The sequence below is a fragment of the Schistocerca nitens genome, chromosome 6 (assembly GCF_023898315.1).
Source record: "Schistocerca nitens isolate TAMUIC-IGC-003100 chromosome 6, iqSchNite1.1, whole genome shotgun sequence".
Taxonomy (NCBI): domain Eukaryota; kingdom Metazoa; phylum Arthropoda; class Insecta; order Orthoptera; family Acrididae; genus Schistocerca; species Schistocerca nitens.
In genome coordinates this window covers 688,326,824-688,347,753 of record NC_064619.1, presented here as the reverse complement: position 1 = coordinate 688,347,753, position 20,930 = coordinate 688,326,824, and the positions used below count along the sequence as shown (strand labels likewise).

Genomic DNA, 20,930 nt, shown 5'->3' with positions numbered 1-20,930 from the left:
TAAAGTGAAATAAAAGGTATAGCTGACGAAAAGGGCGTATATGTTAACCTGTGCAGAACGTACTTAGATCGACTGTCTTAACATTTATGAAGTATTCATTGGTCATGATATGAGGATCATGTGGTTACAAGGTATGCTCTATCTAGGAAAATTTTTTTGTGCTTAAGCACGAAGTTTAATCACCTAAAAAGAACTAAGGAGTGGGAAAGATAATAGAAAGCCAACATCGTCATTATTACGACTAGGTCTAGAATTTAAAAAAAATGGTTCAAATGGCTCTGAGCACTATGGGACTTAACTGCTGAGGTCATCAGTCCCCTAGATCTTAGAACTACTTAAATCTAACTAACCTAAGGACATCACACGCATCCATGCCCGAGGCGACCGTAGCGGTCGCGTGGTTCCAGACTGTAGCGCCTAGAACCACTCGGCCACCGCGGCCGGCTAGAAATTTTTAAGACTTAATTGTTAAGCACTTGCTTAGCTATGGCTACAACGCATGAACATCCTATTGACTTAGCACACAAATTGTCATGATTGAACTTATGAACAAGTCTATATCTAATCTGTAACATTCGGAAATACGGACCATATAAAATAGATGGTCATTATTCAAGATTAGTATATCTGACCTGAAATGGTCTAGAATCAAGTCAAAAAGTAATGCACGTGCCTGATTGAGCTTCTTGGTGAAGTTATGGTTATGAGCTGCAGAAAACACTAAAGTAGGAGATAATGTGGCGGCAATGGGGTACTCAATTTGCCTCGATGGAGATGATCCTAAATGACCATTTAAATAAAAACCCATGAAATGCAGTCTTACATAAAATGTACAAACATGCTCTGCATTACACATATACCGCCTCTCAAGATTACAGGCAAGATAAAAACGTATTTCAGGAACTCTGCCTTTACACCTTAAGCAATAAATTCGTTGACACCGAATCCGACAAACATGCCAGAGGCAGCTATTAACGTATGGCAGACCGACAGACAGACAGAGAGACAGACACTAACTGCCTAACAAATGCGGACGAGACACAGACGAGCAAGCTGGGGACGAGAGACTGACCAAGGAAACAAGTAGAATTTAACAAGTAAATGAGACAAGTAAATGAGACAACATATGACGAATCACTTAACTTCTAATAAACTGCGATGTCTGACGAAGGCCTGGCGCAGCACCACCCCAAAACGCTCTCCCGAACCGTCCGCTGCAAGCCGCTTCAACGGACGCAGGAAGGCGCACCGATCTCCCGTCTCACGGCGTCGCAGCTCACACCGGCCAGACCGATGTCGTGGGTTGACTCCTGTTGCTCTCGTGTCCTGACCGTGCGGTTCTAGGCGCTTCGGTCTGGAACCGCGTGACCGCTACGGTCGCAGGTTCGAATCCTGCCTCGGGCATGGATTTGTGTGATGTCCTTAGGTTAGTTAGGTTTAAATAGTTCTAAGTTCTAGGGGCTGATGACCACAGATGTCAAGTCCCATAGTGCTCAGAACCATTTGAATCATTTGCTCTCGTGTCGGCGGCGAAGCCACTACCCCTCGCTATACGGCGCGGCCCACTGGACTGACGTGGCGACCTCACATGCGCCGACGCTCAAGACGGAGAAGTCATCTTATGTCTCAGTGCGCGACCGACCAACCGATCGATCCAACCGCCAATGTCCGTTGCCTGAGCAACTCGAGCAGACTGGCGGCCTAACACATACTAGCACTCCGGATGACAGACACTGACTGCCCCACACTGACCTGGCTGACCAACTGACCAGACTCGCCCCAGACTAACTGCCGAGCTCATCGCGCCCCTTAAATGCACGTGAGCAGGCTACCTTTCCCCTTTCCCACCAGAGGGATACACCAAAGCTGCGATTGCCACAGCGGCGCCACCATCAGAAACGGAGGGCTTCTGCTTCACACTACGCGCTGCGGCGCGCTCTTCAAAACAGCAAATTTTTACCACGGCTCAACAGTGGTGTTACTTCATCCGTCTTGGTGTGGACACAGACTACAGCTTCAGGCAACGGGTGGTAGTGATGGAGGAAACTGTGAAGACAGAACGGTACGTCACACACATTCTGTGTCATCGTGTGTTACCTGTCATGAGACAACATCGTGGTACCATTTCCAACAGGACAATGCTCTTTTACCGACAATACGTGTCTCTATGTAGTGCATGCGTGGTGCTGAGATACTGCAGTGTCCAACAATGCACAGGATCTGCGCCTATAGAACATGTGTAATTCCAGCCCAGTACCAGTATCCAAAGGATCAACTACCACTTAAAAACATTTATGGCCCAGCGTGCCGCAGGGTAGGATATGAAACGTCCCCTTGGAAAAATTATAAATGACTGTGCTTAAGTTGACACACAATATTTTTAGCCCAACGCAATCTTTTTAATAATCCCTACAAAAGAATGGCCCTGACTAACAATAACCTATACCTTTCATGACTCACTTACCTCACAAAAATCTTCGTTACTGAAACTACTGCAATACAGCGAGCGCCACTACTGCCAGCTTAATGAAAGATTATGAAGGGACTAACTACTGTATTTACCTTAATAGTGTTCAAAAGTCATATATATATATATATATATATATATATATATATAATCAGTTCATGACATCCAGTCTTACAAATTTACTGTCTCTGATGGACACACGTCCAGATCATCCGCCCTCAAAACTCCGCCATCTCTCTCTCCACATCCACCACTGCTGGCGGCTCACCTCCAACTGCGCAACGCTGCGCGCTGTGAACAGCCAACTGCCCAACACTACAATAGCCAACAACAATGCAAACCAGCCACAGACTGCACACAGCACAGTCAGTGATTTTCACATAGAGCGCTACGTGGCGTTACCAATATAAAAAACTAAACAGCCTACTTACAGATACAATGGCTTCGTGAGACCCTTCCCCAACCGAATCAGTGCATGCGTCCAGGCCAGAGAGGGTCCAATGTAATACTGATAACTGGGCTCATACTGCCAAGTTATTTACAAATTTCACTGGATTTTGGAGACAGTGAAATAATAGCACATTCCTTCACAAGCTGTGAAGTGTCGTTTGGTTCTCCCCTTCGGGGTCCCTTACTTTATGTCATCTACATCTACATCGATACTCCGCAGTCCACCTTACGGCACGTGGCGAAGGGTACCCCGCACCACTATTAGTCATTCCTTTTCCCGTTCCACTTGTAAATAGAACGAGAGAAAAACGACTGTCTATATGCCTCCGTATGAGCCCTAATTTCTCGTATTGTGTCTTTGTGGTCTTTACGCGCAATGTATGCTGGAGGGTGTAGAATCGTTGCGCAGTCAGCTTCAAATGCCGGTTTTTCCTAACTTTTCTCAATAGTGTTCCTCGAAAAGAACGTGGCCTTCCCTAAAGGGACTCCCATTTGAGTTCCCGAAGCAACTCCGTAACATTTGCGTGATGTTCGAACCTAGCGTTGACGAACCTAGCAGCCTGCTTCTGAATTTTCTTGAATGTCTTCTTTTAATCCGAGCTGGTACGGACCCCAAAAACTGTAGGAGTACTCAAGAACAGGTCGCACTAGCTTTCTATATGTAGTCTCCTTTACATATGAACACCACCTTCCTAGAATTCTCCCAATGGACCGAAGTCGACCATTCGCCTTTCCTACCACAGCACTCACATGGTTCCATTTCATATCGCTTTGCAACGTTACTACCAGATATTTAAACGACATGACTGTGTCAAACGAGACACTACTAATATTGTATCCGAACGAGTTTGTTTGTTCTACTCATCCGCATTAACTTAAATTTTTCTATATTTAGAGCTAGCTGCCATTCATCACACCAACAAGGCAGTGTATTTGTATGTTACGTTAAAAGAAATCTTCGAAAGTACATTAAAGGAATTCGCTGCTGCAAATATGGACAACCATCACCTGTATAATGGAATGAAGAAAATGAAAATTTCTGCCGGGTCGGGGCTCGAACCCGTATTTCCCGCTCATCACGAGCTGTCTGGTCCAGACCCAAGCTTCCATACGTCGTCAACCATGTGTCTACAACCTGCACTCGTATATTCATGAGTATGTTCGTGTACAGGGGAGACACTTAGCTAAGAAACGCTTGCCCGCTGTCGGCGGAAATGTACGATATGGTAGTGTCTGTGTTTTTCTGAAATACGATCCAGTGTTCCTTCGGGCATGCTTGCCTCTCCGAAGGACTGTACCGCATTTCCGAATAACACAGGCATAGACACTGCAACGCTGTATCTTCTAAAGTAATCAGTTAATGTTAAGCAACATCTGTGATTTGATGTCATTATTATCGACTATCGATGCTTAGACGTAGGTGTTCAAATCGACAGTTGACACTGTACCACTCAAGCGCCTCGTAGTGAAATTGCGTGCTTATGGAATATCGTTTCAGTTATGTGACTGGATTTGTGATTTTCTGTCAGAGAGGTCACAGTAAGTAGTAATTGACGGAAAGCGATCGAGTAAAACAGAAGTGATTTCTGGCCTTCCCCAAGGTAGTGTTATAGGCCCTTTGCTGTTCATTATCTATATAAACGATTTGTGAGACAATCTGAGCAGCCGTCTTCGATTGTTTGTTGATGACGCTGTCGTTTATCGACTAATATAGTCATCAGAAGATCAAGACAAACTGCAAAACGATTTAGAAAAAATATCTGAATGGTGCGAAAATTGGCAGTTGATCCTAAATAACGAAAAGTGTGAGGTCATCCACATGAGTGCTAAAAGGAACTCGTTAAACTTCAGTTACACGATAAATCAGTCTAATCTAAAAGCCGTAAATTCAACTAAATACCTAGGTATTACAATAACGAACAACTAAAATTGGAAGGGACACACAGAAAATGTTGTGGGGAAGGCTAACGAAAGACTCTAGGTATTACAATAACGAACAACTAAAATTGGAAGGGACACACAGATAATGTTGTGGGGAAGGCTAACGAAAGACTGCGTTTTATTGGCAGGACACTTAGAAAAAGTAACAGACCTACTAAGGAGACTGCCTACACTACGATTGTCGGTCCCTTTTTAGAATACTGCTGCGAAGTGTGGGATCCTTAACAAGTAGGACTGACGGAGTACATCGAAAAAGTTCAAAGAAAGGCTGCACGTTTTGTATTATCGCGAAATATGTGAGAGACTGTCACAGAAATGATACAGAATTTGGGCTGGACATCATTAAAAGAAAGGCGTTTTTCGTTGCGACGGAATCTTCTCACGAAATTCTAGTCACCAACTTTCTTCTCCGAATGCGAAAATATTTCGTTGACACCAACCTACATAGGGAGAAACGATCACCACGATAAAATAAGGGAAATAAGAGCTCGTACGGAAAGATACAGGTGTTCATTATTTACGCGTGCTGTACGAGATTAGAATTGTAGAGGCACTTACATGTGATTTGCAGAGTATCCATGTAGATGTAGATGTAGAAATCAGCAACGATGGTATGCCAACGCCGCACATCCCTAGTTAGTGCAGACACTTTGTGTGATGAGAAAGTGAATAAGCTAAGCGGGCAGTGGTCACATGTCTTCTGCAGACAGGAGGGTAACGAGGCGACGCAGGAGGAAGAGGAAACGATAAGCAGAGCTCGCTGGCCAGCAGGGCTTCCCACTCCCCCCTATCAGCTTGTCACTTCAGCACTGCGCAGCTCTACTGACAAGGGAACTTCCCCATCGCACCCCTCTCAGATTTAGTTATAAGTTGGCACAGTGGATAGTTCTTGAAAAACTGAACACAGATCAATCGAGAAAACAGGAAGAAGTTCTGTGGAACTATGAAAAAATAAACAAAATATACAAACTGAGTAATTCATGCTCAAGATAAGCAATATTAAGGACACTGTGAGCTCAGTAGCGCCGTGGTCCCGTGGTTAGCGTGAGCAGCCGCGGAACGAGAGGTCTTTGGTTCAAATCTTCCCTCGACTGAAAATTTTACTTTCTTTATTTTCGCAAAGTTATGATCTGTCCGTTCGTTCATTGACGTCTCTGTTCACTGTAATAAGTTTAGTCTCTGTATTTTGCGACCGCACCGCAAAACCGTGCGATTAGTTAACGAAAGGACGTGCCTCTCCAATGGGAACCGAAAACATTTGATTGCGAGGTCATAGGTCAACCGATTCCTACCGAGCGAGGTGGCGCAGTGGTTAGACACTGGACTCGCATTCGGGAGGACGACGGTTCAATCCCGCGTCCGGCCATCCTGATTTAGGTTTTCCGTGATTTCCCTAAATCACTCCAGGCAAATGCCGGGATGGTTCCTCTGAAAGGGCACGGCCAACTTCCTTCCCCATCCTTCCCTAATCCGATGAGACCGATGACCACGCTGTCTGGTCTCCTTCCCCAAAACCAACCAACCACACACACACACACTCAACCGATTCCTCCACAGGAAAACACGTCTGATATATTCTATACGACACTGGTGACAGCATGTGCGTCACATGACAGGAATATGTTGTCGGCCAACCTAACTAGTACACTTGGCGAATGGGTAAAATGATTCTTCTACCTTGCCCGATTTAGGTTTTCTTGTGAATGTGATAATCACTCCCAAAAAAGTGATGAAAACATAAGAGTTTGTCACATAAACTGAAAACAAAAAGTTAAACTTTTCACTCGAGGGAATACTCGAACCAAGGACCTCTCATTCCGCAGCTCGTCACGCTAACCACGGGACCACGGCGCTCCTGAGCTCGCACAGTCCTCGATATTGCTTATCTTGCGCATGGACTACTCAGTTTGTATATTTTGCTTATTTTTTCATAGTTACACAGAACTTCTTCCTGTTTTCTCGATCGATCAGTGTTCAGTTTTTCAAGGCCTATCCACTGTGCCGACTTATAACTAAATCTGAGGGGGGTGCGATGGGGAGGTTCCCTTGTGAGCACCTGTTGTGATTTTGTTTCTCTTCGCTATTCCGGAATTATCAACGTCATTGCTGAATTCTGTTGATCCTAATGACTGTTACAGTTTCAGTTCTGCGTTCCTTATTCGTACAAGTTCACGTTATGTTTTCGGTTGATGTCGCTGCTTGTTTTTTCATTCCAACAAATATTCGCAGACCGCTGACCAGCAGTATGTGACTCTCCAATCCACCTCCTGTACCTGACGAAGCTGAATCCTGCTACCTGATCCTGTGTCTGGACAAAAAGTTCATTTGTTCACTTACTCACGCGTATGCAACACATATTGCACGCATACTGGCAAAACGTACACACAAATTAAATCTGTTCATACGATATTCCTTACAAGGGGCATTCCATAAATACTGCACACACTTTTTGACTTACATCTTTATTTTTTATCTCTCTTTATTGTCCTTCAATATAGTATCCCTGCTTCTCTTTGAGATGCCATTTTTATTCATCTATCGAATGGCTCTGGTAACTGTGGTGGAACGTTCTTACAGAGAAAGATGACGACATCCAGGCATAGAGGTTTTCAACTTAGAGTACAACTCGAAGTCTGGCTGACTCGTATTCGGGGTGTAGGGAGCAGTTTTTGGCCTACAACATTGCCGATATGCGGGCGTGCGTTGTCGTAGAGAACGGGTGTCCGAGCCAAGACAACTGCAATGAGGTTCTGTGAATTTCTCTGCGCGGTTTTTGCATGAAGTTACGATAAGACACTGCTGCGGCACTAGTTCCACATGGGACTCTATCTGTCATGATGATTCCTTGATGATCATAACCAAAAATCATCATTTGCTTGAGCTTTGATTGAGCACGCTGTAATTTTTTTGGACGTGGTGAATCTGAAGCTCTCCACTCACTGGACTGTCATTTCAACTATAGTTCAAAAGTCTCTAATACATGTTTCATCACCAGCGATAATTCAACACAGGAATCCTTGACCTTCACGGTCGGATCGTTGTTTGAGCAAGGTTGCAATGTCCAAGCGTTTCTGCTTCTCTTCGCCAGACAAAGTGGGACTCATCCCGCAGAATTTTTTCTCTTCTTCAGATAATTTGTCAGAATACTGAATACTGATGTTGGGGAATCCCCGTGGCTTCAGAGTGTTCCTCACAAGTCACACTGCTATCGTCAAAAGCATCTGACACAAGTTTCACACTTCCTTCATGTGTCGACGTTTTTTGGCCTTTCGGCTCTTGGATTATCGTCTATCTATGCTCACACGACCACCACAAAAAAAAAAAAAAAGATTAACGCAACCTGAAACTGCACTATGGTCCACTGTAAACTCACCACAAGCTTCAATTAAGGCACTGTGGATTTCTGTCGGGCTTTTGCCCCGTAAAGTTTCGATGTTGTGCGATCTTAAGTCTTCAACGTTCACAGTGTCAGAGACCCCTGCATGGCCCATTTCTACCTCTCTCCAACTTTTTTTCAGTACATAGAGAAGAAACAAAAACACTTGAACGTAATTTTCATTGTTGTTGCATCAAACAATCCACAGTAATACCAACCTTGTGTATTATTTATGAAATGTCCCTCGTATGTTACATGTTTGTATAATTTACTATGTCGGCATTCTATTGGACATAATGTAAAATGATTTGACACTAACTGCTGAAAGTCTATGCTGCACAAAATTTTAAGTAACTGGATGTATAAAAATGTCACGATGTTTTAGAAACAAAAACAATAAAATGCGATATAGGTTGAATGTGCCAGAATCCTTACAGAACGACGGTTTCATCAAGGTCTTAGAGAGGCTTACCTACTGAGAAACGATGACGTAAATTTGAAGTTCTGTAAGCCTGTAGATATTGCGATAGTGAATACCTCAGGAGGTGACTCAGTTGAAAACTAATGGTCACATTTATAAAGAGCAATTACAAAAGCTAACATGCAGAGTATAGATCTAAGGAAGGTAACTGTGAAGCAACGATGTGTAACAGGCGGAATACTCTTAACTGGTCGATGAAAGAAGAAAGTACAAAAATGCTCAGAGAAAGGCAGAAATACAGGAATATAAGTCACGATGGAATAAAAAAGTACAAATTGCAGGAAAGCTGAGGCGAAACGGTTGCAGGAAAAGGTCTAAGCAAATGGAACAAGAAAGGTTAAAGCAGCTTTCTGTGAATTTAAAAGTGAATTAAAGATTGAAAAAGGAATTCAATTGTTAAACGCTGAGGAGAGAGCGGACATGTGGAAAGAGCACGCTAAAGTCCTCTACAAGGGGGGGGGGGGGGGGGGGGACTGTTCGATGATGATAGGAAAAATGAAAGTCAATGTGGAAAATATAGGAGATCCATAATTAGAGTTGAACTGAGATATGGATTAAATAAGGCAGAAGGGATAGATAACATGCCTTGAGAATTTCTAATGCAATCAGCTTAGCACCTCATGCATCCAAGTTGTTGACAAGAAGAATACACGGAAGTGGAAGAGAAAATTGAGGATCTGTTAGATGACGATTAGAGCCGCTTTAGGAAAGGTAAAGCACCAGAGAGGCAGTTGTGACGTTCCACTTGATAATGGAAGCAAGACTTAAGAAGAATCGAGACACGTTCATAGGATTTATCGATCTAAAAATAAAAGTTCGACAGTATACAATTGTGAAAAATGTAGAGAAGAAGGTATAAGCTAGAGAGAAAGACGGGAAATGTAAAAGATTACAAAAACCAAGTGGTAACAATAAGAATGGAAGACTAAGAACGAATTGCTCGAATTAAAAAGGATGTAAGAAAGGTATGGTTAAAAAAAAAAAAGTGGCTCTGAGGTCATCAGTCCCTTAGAACTACTTTCACCTAACTAACCTAACGACATCACACAAATCCATGCCCGAGGCAAGATTCGAACCTGCGACCGTAGCGGTCACGCGGTTCCAGACTGTAGCGCCTAGGACCGCTCGGCCACTTCGGCCGGCAAAGGTATGGTGTTTCGCCACTACCGTTCAATGTAAACATGGAAGAAGCAACGAAACAAAAGTTTGGAGAGTGGGATTAAAATTCAAGGTGAAAGAATAACAGTGATAAGATTAGCTGATGACGTTACTATCCCAAATGAAGAAAATTACAGTACCTGTAGAACTGAACGTACGGTACACGAATGCAGAATATAGACAGAGTAAACCGAAGAAAAACGAAAGTACTGAATAGTGACAGATATGAGATTAGCAATAAACGTATCTTTAAAATTGATGACCAAGAAATAGATAAAACGAAGCAATTCTGCTACATTAAAAGCAAAATTATTTATGGCGGACGAAGCGACGAGGACATGAAACCAGCACAGGCAAAGAGGGGAGAGAAGTCTGACCAAGAGAAGTCTACTGGTGTCAAACATCGGCTTAATTTGAAGAACAACTTTCGGTCAGTGTACGTTTGGAGCACAGCATTGTCCAGTGAGGTGAAAATCTGATGTCGCACCTCCAATTTCCCAGAGGAGTGCAGGAACTCGACGTGGCATGGACTCGGCAAGTCGTTGGCACTCGCCTGCAGAAATATTGAGCCATGCTAAATCTATAAGCGTCCGTAACTGCGAAAGTGTTGCCGGTGGAAGAAGTTGTGCACGAACTGGTATCTCTATTATGTCCCATAAATGTCGAGCGATCTGGGTGGCCAAATAATTCCCCCAAACTGTCCAGAATTTTCTTCAAATCAATCGAGAACATTGTGGCCCACTGACATGACATCGTTGTTTGGGAACATGAAGTCACTGATTGGCTGCAAATAGTCTGAATGTAACCGAACATAACCATTTTCATTCAATGGTAGGTTCAGTTAGACCACAGGAGCCAGTCCATTCCATGTAAACACAGCCCACACCTTTATCGAGCTACCACCATCTTGCGGAGTGCCTTGTTGACAATCAGCTCCATGGCTTCGTGGGGTTTGCGCCACACTAAAACCCTACCATCAACGCTTACCAACTGAAATAGATGCTCATCTGACCAGGCCACGGTTTTCCAGTCGTCTAGGGCCCAACCGATATGGTCGGGAGCCCAGGAGAACCACTGCAGGTGAAGTTGTGCTGCTAGCAAAGGCCCTCGCGTCGGTAGTCCGCTGCCAAATTTCGCCTTTCATCGTAGGTGCCACATTGATTTCTGTGGTTATCTCACGTAGTGTTGCTTCTCTGTTAATACTGACAGCTCTGCGCAAAACGGCACTGCTCTCCGTGTTAAAGTGAAGGCCGTCAGCCACTACGTTACCCGTGGTGAGGGATATTGTCTTGACACTGTGGATCTCGAAATATTGAATTCCCTAACGATTTCCAAAATGGATTTCCGAAATGGAATGACCCATGAGTATAGCTCCAACTACCATTCCGCGTTCAAAGTTTATTGATCCCAGCCGTGCGGCCCTGGTCACATTGGAAACCTTTTGACGCGAAAGACCTGCGTACAAATCATAGCTCCGCCAACGCACTGACATTTTCTACCTTGTGTACGCGATACTACCGCCATCTGTATGTGTGCATATCGCTAACGCAAGACTTTTGTTACCTTATTGAATGGTAGTGAGTCATGAACTGTGTGAAAACTGGAACAGAAGAGAATCGGAGCGCTTTAGATGTGGTGCTGTACGAGGATGTTGATAACAAGGTGGATAGATGAGAAATGAGTTTCTCTGCAGAGTCGGCGACGAAAGGGGCAGGATGATAGGAAGTGGGTTAAAGCATCAGGGAATATCGCCCGCGGTATTAGAGGGAGCTGCAGAGGGCAAAAACTGTAAGCGAAGGCGGAGATTAGAATATATCCAACAAATAATTGAGGATGTTGGGAGCAAGTGCTACTCTAAGATGAACAGGTTGCCATAGTAGAGGAATTCACGGCATGCAGCGCTGAACTAGCCGGGAGCGTGATTGAAAGAAAAGGACCTCAGCAATGTGAAAGTTGTCATGATTCTCTTGTACGACTCTGACGTTGCTGTCCTACAGCATGCTGTTACCGTTAATACTTTCCATTTACTTTACAACTTTTTTTTGTACACAACCTGCGACCAGCATTGATAAAGAAGCGGTGACAGTTTCTGCTGAGCCCATCCATCACTTTGCATGACAATGCTCGCCAGCAAGCAGCGCATGCTGTGAACGACGTGATCGATCGGTGGTGAGGTGAGGTGCTGTACCAGCCACTGTATTCTCCTGACTTAGGTCCTATGCTTGATTGCTAACAAGGGAACATCCCCATCGCAACCCCCTCAGATTTAGTTATAAGTTGGCACAGTGGATAGGCCTTGAAAAACTGAACACAGATCGATCGAGAAAACAGGAAGAAGTTGTGTGGAACTATGAAAAAATAAGCAAAATATACAAACCGGGTAGTCCATGCGTAAGATAGGCAATATTAAGGGCAATGTGAGGCGAGGAGTGCCGTGGTCCCGTGGATAGCGTGAACAGCTGCGGAACGAGAGGTCCTTGGTTCAAATCTGCCCTCGACTGAAAATTTTGCATTCTTTATTTTCGCAAAGTTATGATCTGTCCGTTCGTTCATTGACGTCTCTGTTCACTGTAATAAGTTTAGTGTCTGTGTTTTGCGACCGCACCGCAAAACCGTGTGATTAGTTACGAAAGGACGTGCCTCTCCAATGGGAACCGAAAACATTTGATCGCAAGGTCATAGGTCAACCGATTCCTCCACAGAAATACACGTCTGATATTTTGTATACGACACTGGTGACAGCATGTGCGTCACATGACAGGAATATGTTGTCGACCCACCTAACTAGTACACTTGGCGAATGGGTGAAAAGATTCTTCTACCTTGCCCGATTTAGGTTTTCTTGTGGATGTAATAATCACTCCAAAAAAGTGATGAAAACATAAGAGTTTTTCACATAAACTGAAAATAAAAAGTTAAAATTTTCGGTCGAGGGAAAATTTGAACTGAAGACCTTTCGTTCTGCAGCTGTTCACACTAACCACGGGACCACGGCGCTCCTCGTCTCATACTGCCATTAATATTGCCTATATTACACATGGACGATCCAGTTTGTATATTTTGCTTATTTTTTCATAGTTCCACACAACTTCTTCCTGTTTTCTCGATCGATCTGTGTTCAGTTTTTCAAGGCCTATCCACTGTGCCAACTTATAACTAAATCTGAGAGGGGTGCGATGGGGATGTTCCCTTGTAAGATGTGGGGAACGCTTCGCGGCATTCACTTAAGAGGGTTTTTAGAGATCAGTCGAGCAGTAGACTGCTCCACTTCAACTATCAACAAGTGATGGTACTAATGGACTTTAACATTGCTGGCAGCGGGTTATACACAATGCTGGTAAGCATTTCAAAGAAGAGTAAAACATTGAAACCTGTTTCTGTTTTGTACAATTGTACATTAATAGTAGCCATTGTTAAACTATGTAATCTTAATTGCGATTCCAGCTGCCTTAAACAAATTATTGACGGGTCTTTCTCTTTTGTTGCAGTGACGACCATACGCGGCTCTTCGAGCTCTCTCAGGTAAGACAGTGCCATTCACAGCAGCTCGTAACACCAGACCTACACAAATCACTCTTAAGAAAAGAAAACATGGTCATTAGTAGACTGTAATGTAAGTGACCTTTATTTAAATCGTGCGATTAGCCGATTTCGACGACTTGTGATTTTCATACACATGTTTAACACAACAAAAAAAGTTTTGTACCAACTCGGTTCAGAGAGTTCCGGAACCTATACAGAAACTTGGAATAGAGATCAACATAAACATCATTTCCACCCTATTTATTGCTCATGAAAACTACACATTGCATGTTCTACCACCACACCGCGAGACCTTCAGAGGTGGTGGTCCAGATTGTTGTACACACCGTTACCTCTAGTAATCCACCAGTTCATCAAGGCACTGTTGGTCCAGATTGTCCCATTCATCAACGGCGATTCGGCGTAGATAGAGTGGTTGGTGGGTCACGTCGTCCATAAACAGCCCTTTTCAATCCATCCCAGGCATGTTCGATAACGTTCATGTCTGGAGAACATACTGGCCACTCTAGTCGAGCGATGTCGTTATCGCTGGCCGGTGTGCCGAGCGGTTCTAGGCGCTTCAGTCCGGAACCACGAGACTGCTACCGTCGCAGGTTCGAATCCTGCCTCGGGCATGCATGTGTGTGATGTCCTTAGGTTAGTTAGGTTTACGTAGTTTTAAGTTCTAGGGGACTGATGACCTCAGATGTTAAGTCCCATAGTTCTCAGAGCCATTTGAACCATTTGATGTCGTTATCCTGAAGGAAGTCATTTACAAGATGTGCACGATGGGGTGCGAATTGTCGTCCATGAAGACGAATGCCTCGCTAATATGTTGCCGATTGGTTGCACTATCGGTCGGAGGACGGCATTCACGTATCGTAGGGTCGTTACGGCGCCTTCCATGACCACCAGCGGCGTACGTCGGCTCCACATAATGCCACCCTAAAACTGCAGGGAACCTCCACCTTGCTGTACTCGCTGGACAATGTGTGTAAGACTTTCAGGCTCACCTGGTTGCCTCCAGACACATGTCCGACGATTGTCTGGTTGAAGGCATATGCGACACACATTGGTGAAGAGAACGTGATGCCAATAATGAGCGGTCCATTCGGCATGTTGTTGGGCCCGTCTGTACCGCGCTGTATGGTGCCGTGGTTACAAAGATGGACCTCGCCATGAACGTCGGGAGTGAAGTTGCGCATCATGCAGCCTATTGCGCACGGTTTGAATCGTAACACGACGTCCTGTGCCTGCACGGAAAGCATTATTCAACATGGTGGCGTTGCTGTCAGGGTTCCTCCGAGCCATAATCCGTAGGCAGCGGTCATCCACTGCAGTATTATCCCTTGGACGGCCTGAGCGAGACATGTTATAAACAGTTCCTGTCTCTCTGTATCTCCTCCATGTCCGAACAACATCGGTTTGGTTCACTCAGAGACGCCTGGACACTTCCCTTGTTGAGAGCCCTTCCTAGCACAAAGTAACAATGCGGACGCGATCGAACCGCGGTATTGACCGTCTAGGCATGGTTGAACTGCAGACAACATGAGCCGTGTACCTCCTTCCTGGTGGAATGAATGGAAATGATAGGCTGTCGGACCCCCTCCGTCTAATAGACGCTGCTTATGCCTGGTTGTTTACATCTTTGGGTGGGTTTAGTGACATCTCTGAACAGTCAAAGGGACTGTGTCTGGGAAAAATGATTTGACCATTACGACTTGTAATACGTAATATTACACATGTGTTTGAAAATGAAAAGTCGAAGTTAGCTAAGCACTTCACCCACGGCTGTTACGCCAGTCTACATGTACATGTACATTTCCGGGTTAGACATCTTTATTGGTTAAAAACAGTCTTGGTTGCAATTTTAGTTTTTTTATTCTTCAACGACGCGTTTCGCCTTATTTAGGCATCTTTAGATTATCTTTTCAAGATGGACGCGAGAGATACCAAGATCTGCATAACGCGTTCGCTTTCACAGGAGCGAGTAACAGAATTTCTTAGACATCTTTGTCTGTTCCGAAACCAAGCACTTTAAAGGTGATCACATTATCTTCTTCCTGGCCGTCCTATCCTCCGTCTTACTGTTTTATCTGTGGTCATAGGTTTTCCTTGATATTCAGCTTTTATCCATACATAGTAGATGGTCATGCCATTGGTTTCTATACTCTTGGAAATATTGTACTCTTCTTAGAACATCGAGCTCCGCCCTTACGTCACTCTTCCTCTTACGATTTTGTAATTTATATTCCGCCAAAGTTCGTAACAGTGTTACTTCTGCCGCTTCAATTCTCTATAATTGTTTGGTCGTAAAAATCTATGCTTCGGTTCCACAGAGCAGTAAAGGTACAGTCATAGTGTTATAGAAGCATTGTCTCTTCCCTGGTTTTGTTCAGGAGCGTTCTCTTAATCTTACCTAACCTTTGTAAGCACCTTTATGGTTGCTTTTCAGGATCTTTGTCATACGGTTAAGAGATATCGCAGAGCAGGTAACTGAGTATATGGACTTGTGCTAGTACGATATTTTCGATTATGATTTAACTCTAATCTGTTCTTTTCTAACCAGATCGCCATATACACTCCTGGAAATGGAAAAAAGAACACATTGACACCGGTGTGTCAGACCCACCATACTTGCTCCGGACACTGCGAGAGTGCTGTACAAGCAATGATCACACGCACGGCACAGCGGACACACCAGGAACCGCGGTGTTGGTCGTCGAATGGCGCTAGCTGCGCAGCATTTGTGCACCGCCGCCGTCACTGTCAGCCAGTTTGCCGTGGCATACGGAGCTCCATCGCAGTCTTTAACACTGGTAGCATGCCGCGACAGCGTGGACGTGAACCGTATGTGCAGTTGACGGACTTTGAGCGAGGGCGTATAGTGGGCATGCGGGAGGCCGGGTGGACGTACCGCCGAATTGCTCAACACGTGGGGCGTGAGGTCTCCACAGTACATCGATGTTGTCGCCAGTGGTCGGCGGAAGGTGCACGTGCCCGTCGACCTGGGACCGGACCGCAGCGACGCACGGATGCACGCCAAGACCGTAGGATCCTACGCAGTGCCGTAGGGGACCGCACCGCCACTTCCCAGCAAATTAGGGACACTGTTGCTCCTGGGATATCGGCGAGGACCATTCGCAACCGTCTCCATGAAGCTGGGCTACGGTGCCGCACACCGTTAGGCCGTCTTCCGCTCACGCCCCAACATCGTGCAGCCCGCCTCCAGTGGTGTCGCGACAGGCGTGAATGGAGGGACGAATGGAGACGTGTCGTCTTCAGCGATGAGAGTCGCTTCTGCCTTGGTGCCAATGATGGTCGTATGCGTGTTCGGCGCCGTGCAGGTGAGCGCCACAATCAGGACTGCATACGACCGAGGCACACAGGGCCAACACCCGGCATCATGGTGTGGGGAGCGATCTCCTACATTGGCCGTACACCACTGGTGATCGTCGAGGGGACACTGAATAGTGCACGGTACATCCAAACCGTCATCGAACCCATCGTTCTACCATTCCTAGACCGGCAAGGGAACTTGCTGTTCCAACAGGACAATGCACGTCCGCATGTATCCCGTGCCACCCAACGTGCTCTAGAAGGTGTAAGTCAACTACCCTGGCCAGCAAGATCTCCGGATCTGTCCCCCATTGAGCATGTTTGGGACTGGATGAAGCGTCGTCTCACGCGGTCTGCACGTTTAGCACGAACGCTGGTCCAACTGGGGCGCCAGGTGGAAATGGCATGGCAAGCCGTTCCACAGGACTACATCCAGCATCTCTACGATCGTCTCCATGGGAGAATAGCAGCCTGCATTGCTGCGAAAGGTGGATATACACTGTACTAGTGCCGACATTGTGCATGCTCTGTTGCCTGTGTCTATGTGCCTGTGGTTCTGTCAGTGTGATCATGTGATGTATCTGACCCCAGGAATGTGTCAATAAAGTTTCCCCTTCCTGGGACAATGAATTCACGGTGTTCTTATTTCAATTTCCAGAAGTGTATTTATTTTCCTTTATGGATATGATTAAATTATATTGTTTTACCGTTATATGTAAGAACCATAAAGCTCGTTGAAAGTTGTCTTCAGTATCTGCCACTTCACAAAACAAAACAATACAAAACAAAAGAAAATGAAGTGAGTTACATACTGTACACTTCGATGGGTATGAACCTCCCATTTTCTTTTGGCACTTACTGACAGTGTCATTTCTGTGTATTTTAAATACTGTGTGCCAAAAAGGACACCCTCGTCTGACTCCTCCTGTAATTCTTCTCGTTCCGGTACTAATGGTTGAGCGATGCCGTATCTCATACAGACTCTGAACTGACGTTATTGAATGCCAAGGAATGCTGTAGTCTCCTAATATTTCACGTCTTAGTTCTCACCACCCTTTCGAACACCTTTTAAAAGTCCACGTTGGGGATTAAATTCGCAGTGTTTTTAATCTGGCTTATAGAGAAAACACGATCAATACGTGATCTTCCAGGTCCCAAATTATTTTGGTCTTGCTCTCCATGAACCGCGGACCTTGCCTTTGGTGTGGTGGCTTGCATGCCTCAGCGATGCAGATAGCCGTACCGTAGTTGCAGCCACAACAAAGGGGTATCTGTGCGGTTCCTGAAAAGGGACAGTAGCCTTTTCAGTAGATGCAGCGGCAACAGAGTGAATGATTGACTGATCTGGCCTTGTAACATCAACCGAACCGGACTTGCTCTGCTGGTGCTACGAATGGGTGAAAGCAAGAGGATTTTTTACCGAGGGCATGCAACTTGACTGTATGGTTAAATGATGGCATCCTCTTGGGTAAAATATTTCGGAGGTAGAATAGTGCTCCATTCGGATCTCCGGGCTGGGTCTACTCAGGAGGATGTCGTCATCAGGAGAAATAAAACTGGCGCTCTACGGATCACAGCGTTGAATGTCAGATCCATTACTCGGGCAGGTAGGTTAGAGAATTTAAAAACGAAAATCCATGGGTTGAAGTTAGATATAATGGAAATCAGTGAAGTACAGTGGCAGGAGAGACAGTACACCTGGTCAGGCGAATACACGATTGTTGTTGTTGTTGTGGTCTTCAGTCCTGAGACTGGTTTGATGCAGCTCTCCATGCTACTCTATCCTGTGCAAGCTTCTTCATCTCCCAGTACCTACTGCAACCTACATCCTTCTGAATCTGCTTAGTGTATTGATCTCTTGGTCTCCCTCTACGATTTTTACCCTCCACGCTGCCCTCCAATGCTAAATTTGTGATCCCTTGATGCCTCAAAACATGTCCTACCAACCGATCCCTTCTTTTAGTCAAGTTGTGCCACAAACTTCTCTTCTCCCCAATCCTATTCAATACCTCCTCATTAGTTACGTGATCTACCCACCTTATCTTCAGCATTCTTCTGTAGCACCACATTTCGAAAGCTTCTATTCTCTTCTTGTCCAAACTAGTTATCGTCCATGTCTCACTTCCATACATGGCTACACTCCATACAAATACTTTCAGAAACGACTTCCTGACACCTAAATCTATACTCGATGTTAACAAATTTCTCTTCTTGAGAAACGCTTTCCTTGCCATTGCCAGTCTACATTTTATATCCTCTCTACTTCGACCATCATCGGTTATTTTACTCCCTAAATAGCAAAACTCCTTTACTACTTTAAGTGTCTCATTTCCTAATCTAATTCCCTCAGCATCACCCGACTTAATTTGACTACATTCCATTATCCTCGTTTTGCTTTTGTTGATGTTCATCTTATATCCTCCTTTCAAGACATTGTCCATTCCGTTCAACTGTCTTCCAAGTCCTTTGCTGTCTCTGACAGAATTACAATGTCATCGGCGAACCTCAAAGTTTTTACTTCTTCTCCATGAATTTTAATACCTACTCCGAACTTTTCTTTTGTTTCCTTTACTGCTTGCTCAATATACAGATTGAATAACATCGGGGAGAGGCTACAACCCTGTCTCACTCCTTTCCCAACCACTGCTTCCCTTTCATGCCCCTCGACTCTTATAACTGCCATCTGGTTTCTGTACAAATTGTAAATAGCCTTTCGCTCCCTGTATTTTACACCTGCCACCTTCAGAATTTGAAAGAGAGTATTCCAGTCAACATTGTCAAAAGCTTTCTCTAAGTCTACAAATGCTAGAAACGTAGGTTTGCCTTTTCTTAATCTTTCTTCCAAGATAAGTCGTAAGGTCAGTATTGCCTCACGTGTTCCAACATTTCTACGGAATCCAAACTGATCTTCCCCGAGGTCGGCTTCTACCAGTTTTTCCATTCGTCTGTAAAGAATTCGCGTAAGTATTTTGCAGCTGTGACTTATTAAACTGATAGTTCGGTAATTTTCACATCTGTCAACACCTGCTTTCTTTGGGATTGGAATTATTATATTCTTCTTGAAGTCTGAGGGTATTTCACCTGTCTCATACATCGTGCTCACTAGATGGTAGAGTTTTGTCATGACTGGCTCTCCCGAGGCCATCAGTAGTTCTAGTGGAATGTTGTCTACTCCCGGGGCCTTGTTTCGACTCAGGTCTTTCAGTGCTCTGTCAAACTCTTCACGCAGTATCTTATCTCCCATTTCGTCTTCATCTACATCCTCTTCCATTTCCATAATATTGTCCTCGAGTACATCTCCCTTGTATAGACCCTCTATATACTCCTTCCACCTTTCTGCCTTCCCTTCTTTGCTTAGAACTGGGTTTCCATCTGAGCTCTTCATATTCATACAAGTGGTTCTCTTCTCTCCAAAGGTCTCTTTAATTTTCCTGTAGGCAGTATCTATCTTACCCCTAGTGAGACAAGCCTCTACATCCTTACATTTGTCCTCTAGCCATCCCTGCTTAGCCATTTTGCACTTCCTGTCGATTTCATTTTTGAGACGTTTGTATTCCTTTTTGCCTGCTACATTTATGCATTTTTATATTTTCTCCTTTCATCAATTAAATTCAATATTTCTTCTGTTACCCAAGGATTTCTATTAGCCCTCGTCTTTTTACCTACTTGATCGTCTGCTGCCTTCACCACTTCATCCCTCAGAGCTACCCATTCTTCTTCTACTGTATTTCTTTCCCCCATTCCTGTCAATTGTCCCCTTATGCTCTCCCTGAAACTCTCTACAACCTCTGGTTCTTTCAGTTTATCCAGGTCCCATCTCCTTAAATTCCCACCTTTTTGCAGTTTCTTCAGTTTCAATCTGCAGTTCATAACCAATAGATTGTGGTCAGAATCCACATCTGCCCCAGGAAATGTCTTACAATTTAAAACCTGGTTCCTAAATCTCTGTCTTACCATTATATAATCTATCTGAAACCTGTCAGTATCTCCTGGCTTCTTCCATGTATACAGCCTCCTTTCATGATTCTTGAACCAAGTGTTAGCTATGATTAAGTTATGCTCTGTGCAAAATTCTACAAGGCGGCTTCCTCTTTCATTCCTTCCCCCCAATCCATATTCACCTACTATGTTTCCTTCTCTCCCTTTTCCTACTGACGAATTCCAGTCACCCATGACTATTAAATTTTCGTCTCCCT

General features: G+C 44.6%; 1 protein-coding gene across 1 annotated transcript in view; it reads left to right on the top strand.

The window, feature by feature from the left end:
- Window positions 1–20,930, top strand: part of LOC126263568 (uncharacterized) — a 316,932-nt gene that overhangs the window by 161,681 nt on the left and 134,321 nt on the right. Inside the window, exon 3 of the mRNA XM_049960660.1 lies at window positions 13,362–13,395. Within this exon, the coding sequence (XP_049816617.1) occupies window positions 13,362–13,395 (34 nt within the window). The remainder of the gene's footprint in view (window positions 1–13,361; window positions 13,396–20,930) is intronic.